The sequence below is a fragment of the Rhincodon typus genome, chromosome 2, assembly GCF_021869965.1.
Source record: "Rhincodon typus isolate 14 chromosome 2, sRhiTyp1.1, whole genome shotgun sequence".
Taxonomy (NCBI): Eukaryota; Metazoa; Chordata; class Chondrichthyes; order Orectolobiformes; family Rhincodontidae; genus Rhincodon; species Rhincodon typus.
In genome coordinates this window covers 145,044,377-145,057,140 of record NC_063333.1, presented here as the reverse complement: position 1 = coordinate 145,057,140, position 12,764 = coordinate 145,044,377, and the positions used below count along the sequence as shown (strand labels likewise).

The 12,764-nt window shown below is 43.2% G+C and overlaps 1 protein-coding gene across 1 annotated transcript in view; it reads right to left on the bottom strand.

Moving 5' to 3' along the window:
• drosha (drosha ribonuclease III) overlaps positions 1-12,764 on the bottom strand; it is a 149,193-nt gene that overhangs the window by 59,956 nt on the left and 76,473 nt on the right. The window contains exon 23 of the mRNA XM_048607409.1: positions 3,808-3,878. Within this exon, the coding sequence (XP_048463366.1) occupies positions 3,808-3,878 (71 nt within the window). The remainder of the gene's footprint in view (positions 1-3,807; positions 3,879-12,764) is intronic.

The window sequence follows — 12,764 nt, the reverse complement described above, 5'->3', positions numbered from 1 at the left end:
CAGGAAATGACCATTATTTTTAATGTTGACACACCAATGAAAGTTCAAAAGCGCTGGAGTAAAATGTAACTTGTAATGGGAAATGGAATCGAAACCAATCCATCTGCAATGCATTGATTAGCAGAGAAGTTAATATGCCAGCTCAAACCTTGACATGGTGGAAATATCCCAATGGTAACTCTGGAAACCAGCAGCAACCTTCCCATTGCTTTAAGTGAGTTTGAGAGAATTTCATAAAATAGTACAACACAGGAAGCAGCCATTCAGCCCAGGGGTTGGTGCCAGCCCTGCTGAAGAGTAATCCAGTTAGTCCTACTCCCCTCCACTCTCCATTGTTCTTTCACAAGATTCTGTGCAATAATTTCCTCTACAAGTGTTTATCTAATTCTCTTTCGAAGTCAACTATTCAATATGTACTGACCAGCCTAAATCCAGTGTATTCCAAACCATCACCACTCAATATGCAAAATAAAAATGCTTTTCCTCATGTTGCCTCTGGTTCTTTTGCCAATCACCTTCAATCTGTGCCCTTTGATTGTAGGGCTTTCAGCCACTGTAAACCACGTGCCTTCATTTATTCTACCTCAAGTTTTCCTGCCTTCAGATATTTCTATTAACTTTCCTCCAACTTTCGCTACTTGAAGAACAATCCCAGAACTTCCAGTCAATCACTGCAACTACAACCACACATCGAAGGAATCATTCAATTAAATCTGTTTTGTATCCATTCCAAAGCACAGAATGGGCCACTGGGCCCAAATGGTGATTATTCGTGTTTATAGTCCAGAGCCTCTTGTCATAGAAAGAGAAAATAGGAACAGCAGTAGGTCATTCACCACTTCAAGCCTTTACCACCATTTAATATGATCACGGCCAATCAGCCAAGCCTGTTCCTGCTTTCACTCAATCCCATCTGATCACTTTAGCCCTAAGAACTATATGCAAGTCCTTCTTGAAAGCACTCAATATTTTGGCCTCAACCACTTTCTGTGGGAGGGGCCTGCAGAGGTTGCACACTCTCTGGGTGAAGAAACTTCGTCTCATCTCAGTCCTAAATGACACATGGTACCCCGAGACTTTCATCCCTGGTTCCAGGCTCCCTGATTAATCAAGAACATTCTTCTTGCACTTACCCTGTCTTGTCCAGTTAGAATTTTACAGGCTTCCGTGAGATCTCCCCTCATTCTTCTACATTCCAGTGAATATAGCCCTAATCGATGAAGGCTCTCTTTACATGTCAGTCCTGCCATCCCATTCTTCTAACTCAATTTTATCTCAGCCTGGTAACCTATCCTCCATTCTTTTCTCCCTCATGTCTTTATCTGGCTTTATCCAAAACCTAACGTTGCCTCATCTACTCTGAGTTAGCAAGTTTCATGTTGTGCGCGTGAAGGCGTATCCCCCAAATTCACGATCCGATTAATTATTGGCTAGCCTAAGAACCCGGGTCCGTTGCTCAGAACGAAAGCAGAGTGCTGTGCATTGACAGCAGTTCTCTAACTGAACACTCGCTGGCTGGTCTGTGGTGTACTTTCAAGAAGGGCTTGCATATAGTTCTTAGGGCTAAAGTGATCAGATGGGATTGAGTGAAAGCAGGAACAGGCTTGGCTGATCAGCCGTGATCATATTGAATGGTGGTAAAGGCTTGAAGTGGTGTACTGCCACTCTAATGTTCAACAGGGAGTTGGACTGGCTCCCATTACATACCTTTACAGACAGAACACATTACTTTCCTTTATCCCCCCCAACTCAAGGGCTGTGGCAAGGCCAGTAAATTTTGCCCATACCCTAACTTCAACACCCACTTGGCTTATGAGGCTTTTCAAAGTCAACCACACTGCTTTGAGGCCAGACTCACATGTAGGCCAGACCAGCAGATTTCCTTGCCTAAAAGGACATTAGTGACCCAACAATTAGTTTAGAATAACTAATGATGGCTTCAGATTTAATGTTACTGAAATAAGCACAGAGAACCCTGGAGAAACTCAGCAGGTCTGGCTGCATCTATGGAGAGAGAAATGGTGTTGATATTTTGAGTCTAATACTACTTTTCTTCAGCTCCCGAAACCAGGTTTCAAGTTGCAGCATTTTATTAATTGATTGAAATTATGTATGAATTGAATTTAAATTCTGCCATTTGCCGTGAAGGTTTTATAGGGCAATGGAGTTAATAAGTACAGGACGAGAAGAGGGGTTGGGGCTAATTAGATACTGCTTTCAAAGAAAGTACAGGAATGGCATGCTGAATGATCTCCTCCTGCACTGTATAAAAACTGACACCACGGTTGGAGCAGTGGATAGAAAGAATGAAGTTTAAAGTTCAGGATGTGCAATCGAAATACACAGAGCTGCAACCAGTCCCTGAAACTGTGATGTATCACAGTTGGACAGATTAATTAGCCAGGGTACATGGCAATAACTTGGTTGCCAATTTCTTTTTTTAAAAATCTCCGATAAATGTGTTACTTTCAGAGAAATTCCAGAACACTATAAAGCCAGTGGATGAAAAATGAACAACAGAATCAAATGTGCCCACTTGCTTTGTCTCATTTAGATGCTATCACCCTTACATCCATTAAAAAGCGCAGCGGTTAAATATGAAATTACACAATAAAAAAATCTCAATTGATGAACAGAATCAAAGTTGACAAGTTCAGTCAATGAAAGAGACTGCTGGCAACTTGACAAGGTTCCTTTGACAGCACTTTCCAAAACTGTGACCTCTACCATCTAGAAGGACATGGGCAGCTTATACATGGGAACACTGCCACTTGCAAGTTCCCGCACATCCTGACTTAGAACTGTATTGCAAATTTTTTCATTATAACAATTCTGGAACTCCCTCCCTAACAGCGCTGTGAATGCTCCTACACTGTACGGACTGAAGCGTTTCAAGAAAGAGTGAAGGACAAGAAATGCTGCTCTTATCATCGACATTCAGCAAACAAATAAATGAGCGAACAAATAAACGAAGTGCAGGGTTTAACAGACTGAGTTTGGCATCACAGTAGATGCACCAGGAGTTCAGTTGACCTTTGCTAGAGTTTGTTCTACAACGTTTATTGGCACCACATCCACAAGTATCCACTCCTTCCACTAGTGACACTCAGGAGCAGCAGTGTGTACTATCTACAAGATGCACTGCAGAAGATCCTGGGACAGCGCCTTCCAAACCCATGACCATTTCCATCTGGAAGGAAAATGCCAGCAGAGACACAGAAACACCACCTCCTTCAGGTTCCCCTCCAAGCCACTCACAATCGTGATTTGGAAATATATCGCTGTTCCTTCACTGTTACTGGGTGAAGATCCTGGAATCCTCTCCCTAACGTCAATCTAAAATACACAGATTGCAGTGGTTCAAAAAGGTACCACCACCTTCCCAAGGAAAACTAGGGACGGGCAATAACGTTGCCAAGCCAGCGACGGCCATGTCCCATAAGTGAAATAAAAAATTTAATGTATTCTACAGAAAACCTCTATCAATTAATGCACTGGGTTGCTCTTTAACCTCACCTTTGTTTGCCACCCACATGTAGAGCATTATAGGGGAGACCCATTTGCAGCAGGAAAGTAATCACTTATCTAGACAAATTAGCAATATTTTAATTTTTTGTTGGGGGAGGGGCAAGGGCGCAAGCACAGTTGGGGGGGTGAGAAGGGAGAGCGAGGGAGAGCGAGGGAGCAAGTTTGTTGCAAATAGTTTACGTGAAACAAAAAACCCTTGAAATTTACATGTAGATTTCAGGCAACTAGGCTACAGGAGATAGGTAACCATGGTGTGGAGAAGGACATTGTGTACGTTACCGAGCCATTGAACAGCAGTCGACCAAACAAGTGCTTGCCTTCTTCAAGGCCACCTTCCAGGTAGACTGCACCTGCAAAACAAGCACACACATGATGATCAACCACTGCAAATCCCAAAGAACTGATACTGATGCATGCCTACAAACTTGCATAGCCAAAAACAATTAGTGTATCAAGGAAAGTGTCAGTAACATGAGTCAGTCTTTCCCTTTGAAAAATTCAGAAATAAATTCCTTTATATTTTTAACAAAAAGGTAGTACAAGCTCCATTCTGATGCACAGGGCTTCACCCACGGATAAAACTACTGTTTAATCTCAGGCTGATAAATGTTCCCTAAGATTTAGCTGAGCCAGCATTTGCAACATTAATTGACAGTCCATGGTCTGTGATAACAAAGCAATGAAGTAGTCTTTTCAGTTATTTTTTATTTTAAATTCAAACTGTTGGAAGCCAAGCTCACAAGGACTTTTGGAATCAGGGCAGGAAAGTGAAGGTAAGGTACGTTACATTATTCTACCGAATGTCAGAGCAGGCGTGAGGGCCAAACACCCTACTCCTGTTACTATTTCTTATGATCTTATCAAGCTTAGACGCGGTGTCAGAAACCCATTCCTGCAACAAAGTAATCAACTTACTGTCAGTGAGTGGGTAAAATACAGGGGGTTCACAAAAAAAAATTCAATTTCCCAACTCCCAGCCAACACTTCAACATTACACATCAAATTGTTCAATGTGGAACATTTCTGAACCACAATTGTGTCGGTTGTCTTCAATATAAAGATCAGGTAGCATAGAAAACAGGACCATATCGATTCCATTTTAATTGTGTTCAGTTGTGAGCTTTTGCAAGGACACCTCCAGACCAGAGTGTTCTTACATAATCAACTCTGCTCCTCAGGTCCAAGTGGAAGTGTTACAAAAAGGACAAGGTCACGCTAAATGGGCACCAGTGAGGATTGCAAAATTATTGTGGGTTTGAAAGGCATCTTCATCACAATTCACCACACTCCCTTGTTAATGCGATAATTACACCAGCTCTTCAAAGAATACCACTTATCAAAATCTCCCTGAAACCTTTGAACAGTCAGGATAGAAACAGTGATGAAAAGAGTCTCCTGGGGTATTTCAGCCTGATGTGTAATTTATCCCAACATGTCTCCCAAAGAAGCAGGCAATGACATCTCAGATGACAACTTTCAAACCAACGTTTTGACTCTTTACACAAAGTTAATCAGCTGTGAAGACAGCCGCTTAATGCTTTGTTTTTGTGTAACTAAAATGGAAACATTTCACATTCCTGAAGAACAATTTACTCCATCTAGCCTCTCCTCCCCTGAAGATGCTCTGTATCTACTGGAGCACAGCAACGAGATCTTCTAAAGCTTCTGTCTCCATAACATTGCTTTAAGAAAGTAAACAAAAAGATGCTTCTGGAAACATTTTTCGCTGATCCAACAACTCTGTAAGGAATAGGAACAGCAGTAAGCCATTTGGATCCTCAAACCTACGCTGTCATTCAATAGAATCATAGCTGATAATGACATTGCTCACGTCCAATTTCCTGCTCTTTCCTGACAAACCTTGATTCTCTGACTGATCAAGACTATCTCGGCTTTAAAACATACACAAAGACTCTGCCCCACAATTCTCTGTGGCAAAGGAGTTCTAAAGATTCTCAACGCCCTGAGAGAAGAAATTCCTCCTCATCTCAGTTTTAAACCTTTATTCCAAGACTATACCCTCTGGTCCTAGGACTATACCCTCTGTGAGGGTAAACATCCTCTCAGTATTTACCCTGTCAAGCCCCTTAAGAACCCTATACGTTTCAATGAGATCACTCTCATTCTTCTAAACTCCAGCGAGTACGGTCCCAATCTATTTAGCCTTTGCTCTTAAGACAAGCCCCCTGTAGCCGTGGATCATCCTAGTGAACCTTCTCTGAACTGCCTGCAATGAAATAATATCTTTTAAATCTGCTCCAGATGTGGTCTCACTAGCACCTTGTACAGTTGCAGTCAGACGTCCCTACTCTTATACTCCAACCTCCATGGAATAAGGGCCAACACTCCATTACCCTTCCTGATTACCTGCTGCACCTGTGGTGCTAGCTTTCTGTGTTTCTGCACAAGTACCTCCATGTCCCTTTGTGTTGCAGTTTTCTCCAGTTTTTCTCTATTTAAATAACTCTCAACACCCATCAAAAAATTGTGCGTCAGCTGTTTAATTCATCCCCTTATCCTGAAGTGAAGGTATACATTGAAGCAGTGTTCAGAATTCATCTCTTTTACATACTTTGTTCCACATTTAAGAAGCTGCCCTTCAGTAAGGCGACATCTAAATGAAACCCCAAGCAAGAGAGCTTAGAGACTGACATGCCACTTCCCAGTTTCCTGCACAAAAATGTTCAAATGTAGATGATCTTTCTGCTTGCATTTAGAAAAAAAGATGAAAACACATCAGGCCAATGGGTCAAGTGACTGCCTCTCTTTGACCTCCGCACCTTGAGACAGGAGGGAAGGCTCTGAGGTCCCAATGCCAGTGCAGATTGTGAAGGTGATTGGAGCCAGTCATTACAGTGTTGCACTACACAATAGCGGTGAGCACAGTTCAACGAATGGGGCAGCACTCCATTTAATCAGATGATCGCGCCTGCTCACCAAAGATCATCATTAATCAAAATCTCCGTGAACTGCTCTGACATTCAGGAGAACTAAATTGCTGCAAGCAGCCTCCTGGGCTACTTTAGCTGATGAGTACTGAATCCTAAAATCCATCTCTATGGAGCGTGTGTTTTACAGGCTGTGTTTTTCAAACGATGATATGCAAAGATTCTTCACAGTGAAAACGACCAGTGATTACAGTTAGAACATCTTTCTTACCCACTAATTAAAAAAACTCCTGAAAATAATTTTGGATCCCCCCCAACCTCTACCCTAATGACATTATGTCATTGTACAGGTCCATGTAGAAAATGCCCTCTGCATCTCCCCGTGCATCCTAAATTACTCATGTACAAGTGCAGGCAGCGAATGTTGGTTAGCTTTGTGGCCAAGGTGTGCACAATGACCATGTTCTATCCAGTCCTTTGTCCACACAGATGTGTAATTTCAATTGGAATGGAAAAAGGCACAATGCCGGCCTTTGCAACATAATCCTCCCCATCCTCCTACCTACACCCCCACCCCCATTTCCCCAAGCCTCCCCCTCTTATCACTGCACTAAGTCACCCTAGACTTGGCTTTGTCCTGACCCCCAGCTGCAGTGTCCAGGTGTAGGTGTAATGCCTACAGTGACCATTGTACCCACGGCACTGCGTGCAGCCAGCAAATCAAAATGACTGAGGGGTGGCGGTTCTACCTCCAACTACTTAATGCCCCCCAAAGGTGAAACAGTTTAAAAGGATTAAAGTGGGGATCGCTGATATTGGTTGGATGGGAAGCCTCACCATCCAAAATACCCCATCTAAGTCTTCCTTTTTGACATTCTGTAAATCTCAGTGCATTAAATTCAGTGGCAGACCATCTCGTGATATTATTAAGTTTGAAATGATCTGTTGAACCGGTTTGTTTTTGAAACAAACAACCTAAATATAATCAGGTGGTAATTAATGTCACATTATTAGTGAGAGAGAGTCTATTTGCTAACAACCATCATTTCCCAAGAGAAAAACACAAACACAACACCTTCAATTTCAATAAGAATCCAGCAAGTTAATTCTGGAAGCTCAAATTGTCATTTGAATTAGAATGTTCATATTTTCTTAATAATTGGGCAAGGGAGAAGTACTTGCATTTGTATAGCACTTTGTGTGCTACCTGAGGGACCTAACCAACTCATGAACTGTTGTTAAGAGACCCATCTGGTTTACTAATGCCCTTAAGTGAAGGAAATCTGTCATCCTTACCTGGTCTGGCTTATGTGCGAGTCCAGACCCACAGCAAGACTATTGATCTCTGAAATGGTTGAAGAAACCATTCGGTTCAAGGGCATTTAGGGGTAGGCATAAAATGCTGACCCCACCAGTGTCACCCACATCCCAAGGAAGAATAAAAATATAAAAGTAATTTTCCAACTTGCAGCCTGAATATTCCGTTTCCATGTTTTCCATTTTAAATTGAAGTGTCTCTTATAATATGAAAGCCCACGTCCATTTTGGAATTGCAGGCGCCCTTTATGGTTCCAGAATAGCTCCAGATTTCAGTGAGAACAGATGGTGTCCACTGGACTTTGTATTCAAGCACTGGGCTCAGAGGCCTCTTGAAATGCAATGGTTGTGTCCCTACCTCTGAGCCAGGAGATACGGATTCAAGATCTATCTGCTCCAGAGGTGTGCCATAACATCTGGACAGGGTGATTAAAATAACAAGTGTTGGGCTTAGGGGTTCTTCTAGTGTAGTGGTGATACAAAGAACAAAACAGCACAGTAACAGGCCCTTCGGCTCTCCAAGCCTGCACCAACACAATTTTGCCTTTCCATACTAAAACTGTCTTCACTTACAGGATCCGTATCCCTCTATTCCTTTCCTATTCACATATTCATCCAGGTGCTTCCTGAACGCTGCTATTATGTCCACTTCCTCCACCACCTCCTCTGGCAGCACATTCCAGGCACTCAGACACTGAAAAACTTGTCTCGCACATCTCTTTTAAACCCATCTCACCGTTCCCCTACCCCGCACCTTGAACCTAAGTAACTAAACCCCCAGTAATTGAGCACCCTGGGAAAAAGCCTCATACTTTCCAACTCTATCCATGCCATTCACAATCTTATAAACTTCTACCACGTCACCCCTCAACCTCCTGCGTTCCAGTCAAAACAAACCCAGGCTATCCAACTTTTCTTCATAGCTAAAATCCCCCATACCAGGCAACAGCCCAGTAAACCTTTTCTGTACCCTCTCCAAAGTATCCACATACTTCTGGTAGTGTATGACCAGAACTGTATGCAGGATTCCAAGTGTGGCCTAACTACAGTTCTATAAATCTGCAGCATAACATGCCTATCATTGTATTCAATGCCCCTTCAAATGAAGGCAAGTATGCCATAGGCCTTTTTTAAAAACTTTATCTATTTGTGCTGCCACCTTCAGTGATCTGTGGACCCGCACACCCAGATCCCTCTGTATATCAATACTCCTAAAGGTCCTGTCATTCACTGTAGAATTTCCACCTGTGCTTGACTTTTCAAAATGCATCACCTCACACGTATCTGGATTAAACTCAATCTGCTATTTTTCTGCCCATGCCTCCAACCGACCTATGTCCTGCTGTATCCTCTGACAATCCTCCTCACAATCTGCAACTCTACCAATCTTTGTATCGTCTGCAAACCTACTAATCAAACCAGGCATGTTTTCCTCCAAATCGTTTATGTCGACCACAAAACAGCAGAGGTCTCAGTGCTGATCCCTGTGAAACAGCACTAGTTACAACCCTCCAGTTGAAAAGCATTCTTCCATCACTACCACCTGCCTCCTACAACTAAGCTAGTTCTGTACCCACCTTGCCAGCCCACCCCAACATCATGTGACTTCATCTTTTGTACCAGTCTGCCATGTGAGACCTTGTCAAAGGCTTTACTGAAGTCCACGTAGACAATATCAAACGCTTTTTCTGCATTACCTCCTCCAAAAACTTGATCAAGTTAGTAAGGCACGACCTCCCCCTGCACAAAACCATGCCGTCTATCACTAATAGGTCCATTTGCTTTTAAATGCATATAGATCTTGTCCCTGAGAATCTTTTCCAATAATTTCCCTACTGCCAGTGAGAGGCTCACAGCTTGTGACTTCCTGGATAATCCCTGCTACCCTTTTTTAAAACAACAGGACAACACTAGCTGTTCTCCAGTCCTCTAGGACCTCATCTGTGGCCAAAGAGAATACAAAGATGTCTGTCAATGCTCCAGCAATTTGTTCTCTTTACCCCCACAATCCCCAACTTTCTGGGATAGATCAGGACCCAGGGACTTATCTACCTTCGACACACAACACCTCTTCCTTTTTAATAGCAACTTGGCTTAGAAATTTGACACTCCCTTCCCAGAGATCATCCTCCACCAATTCCTTCTCTTTGGTAAATACCCACAAAACTATCCATTTAGGACCTGACCTATCTTTTCTGGCTCCACACAGATTCTCTCTTCTGTCCTTGAGTGGGCCAACTCTTTCCTGGCTACCCTCTTATTTTTTTTATGTACGTATAAAAAAATCTTCAGATTCTCCTTAATCCTGTTTGCTAGCGACTTTGCATAACCCCTTTTAGCCCTTCTAATTCCTTGTTTAGTCCTTTCCTATTTTCCTTACGCACTTCGAGGGCTTTGTCAGTTCCCATCCTCCCAGACCTTACTTGTGCTTCCTTTTTCTTTTTGATCAAGGTCATAACATCCCTGGTCATCTAGGGTTCACGTAACTTGCCATATCCATCCTTCATTCCCGCAGGAATGTGCTGCTCCTGAACTCTTATCAGCTGCCGTTTGAAATACTCCGACATGTCCGATGTGGATTTACCCTCAAACAGCTACCTCCAGCCCAAATTCTCCATCTCTTGCCTAATATTATGGTGGTTCGCCTTCCCAATTTAAAGCCTTCACCCGAGGACTGCTGTTGTCCCTCTCCATGAGTATCTTAAAAATCACAGTATGATGGTCACTACTCCTGAAATGCTCCTCCACTGAAACGTCACTCACCTGGCCAGGCTCACTTCCCAAAAGCAGGTCCAGTACAACCCATTCCCTGGTTGGACTATTTACATACTGTGTCAAGAAACCCTCCTAAATAGTCCTTACAAATTCTGCCCCATCCAAACCCCTAGCACAAAGTGAATCCAGTCAATATAAGGGAAGTTAAAATCATCCCCCACAACAACATTGCGGTTGTCTTTCTAAAATCTGTCTACATGTTCTCTTCTTTGTCTCCCGATGGCTGTTGGGAGGCCTATAGTATAGCCCCAGCTTTGTGATTTCACCATTCCTATTCCTGAGTTCTACCCATGTTGCCTCACTATGTGAGTCCCCTGACATATCCTCCCTCAGTATAGCTGTGAGATACTCCTTTACCAGTAATGCAACTCCACCACCCCTTTTACATCCCCTTCTATCACACTCGAAACATATAAATCCTGCGACATTCAGCTGCCAGTCCTGTCCCTCTTTTAGCCAAGTCTCCGTAATCACAATAATGTCACAGTTCCAAGAACTAACCAAAGCTCTAAGTTCATCTACGTTGCCTATTATACTTCTTGCACTGAACCACATGCATTTCCAACCACCTCCCCTGTTCTTTTCAGCACCGTTTCCCTGCCTGTTTTTGTTCTTAGTGATGTTTGCCTTGGTTTCTACCTCTCCCTCAGTTTCTGCATCTACTGCCCTACTCCTCTGGTTCCCATCCCCGCCTCACTAGTTTAAACCCTCCCCAACCACTCTACCAAGTAACCCCCAAGGACATCAGTCTCGGTCCTGCCCAGTTGTAACTTGTTCAGCTTGTACAGGTCCCAATCCCCCCAGAACCAGTCCCAACGTCACACGAATCTGAAACCCACCACCTTTTCAACCACGTGTTCATCCTACATATTCTGCTGTTTCTACTGACTAGCTCATGGCATGGGTAGTAATCCTGAGATAACTATCTTTGAGGACCTTTACTTCAACTTTCTTCCTAGTTCTTTATATTCTGTTTTTAGGACCTCATTCCTTTTTGTACCTTTTTGGTTAGTACCAATGTGTATCATAGCCACTGGCAGTTCACCCTCCCCATCCAGAATGTCTCAGAGCTCTTGCAGGACATTCAGGGCCCTAGCAACAGGGAGGCAATACACAATCCTGGACTCTTATTTGGGGCCACAGGAACCATTTAGGAGGGTTTCTTGACACCGTATCGATTCCCCTTATGATTGAATCTCCTATAATTATAGGATTTCTATGCCCATTTCTCCCTTCTTCTGCAGAGCCAAACATGGTGCCACAAATTTGTCTGCTGCTGTTATACCAGAGAGGCCATTCCCCTCAACAGTATCCAAAATGGTATATCTGTTTTGCAGGGGAATAGCCACAGGAGATTCCTGCGCTGCCTGGTGGTCACCTATTTCCTTCCTGTCTGTTGAGTCTGAGCCTGCAGTGTGACCACCTACCTCTGAGCCAGGAGAATTGGACTGAAGTCCTACATTCTCCAAAGTTATGTAATAACATCTCTGAAAAAGATGTTTGATTGTTTTCCAAATTTCCATCATTAGAGATAAATCCCCAAATAACGACACCTCATTACGAGTTTCGATACCTGCAATTTTTTGTTTTACAAAAGGGACAAACTGGGTTCATGTGACACAGTGGTAGTGGCTATACCTTTGAGCCAGGAGACCTTGTTCAAGTCCCATCTGCTCCAGAGGTGTATCAATAACATCTCTGAGCAGGATGATTAGGAAAGAGCTATGTTTAAAAAGACGGGGAGTTGGCTTCTGGACTTAGGAAAGGTGGAAACTGACATTTGTGCTATAATGTTACAATAAAACCATCAAAAATCTCTGAAAGTCTTTTGCTGCCTAATTCAACACATGGATGCCAGTGTTTAAAACAGCCCAGTCCTGACTGCCCTGGAACTGAGTGGCTTGCAAGGGTCATGTCAGAGGGCAGATAAGAGTCAACCACATTGCTGTGGATTTGGAGTCACATAAAGGCCAGACCAAATAAGGGCAGCAAATGTTTTCCTCTAAAGGGAATTAGTGAATCAGAGGAGTTTTTAGAACAAATCAATGATAATTGATGATAACAAGGTGTAGAGCTGGATGAACACAGCAGGCCAAGCAGCATCAGAGGGGCAGGAAGGCTGACGTTTCGGGCCTAGACCCATCTTCAGAAATGGGGGAGGGGAAGCAGCCTTCCTGCTCCTCTGATGCTGCTTGGCCTGTTGTGTTCATCCAGCTCTACACCTTGTTATCTCAGATTCTCCAGCATCTGCAGTTC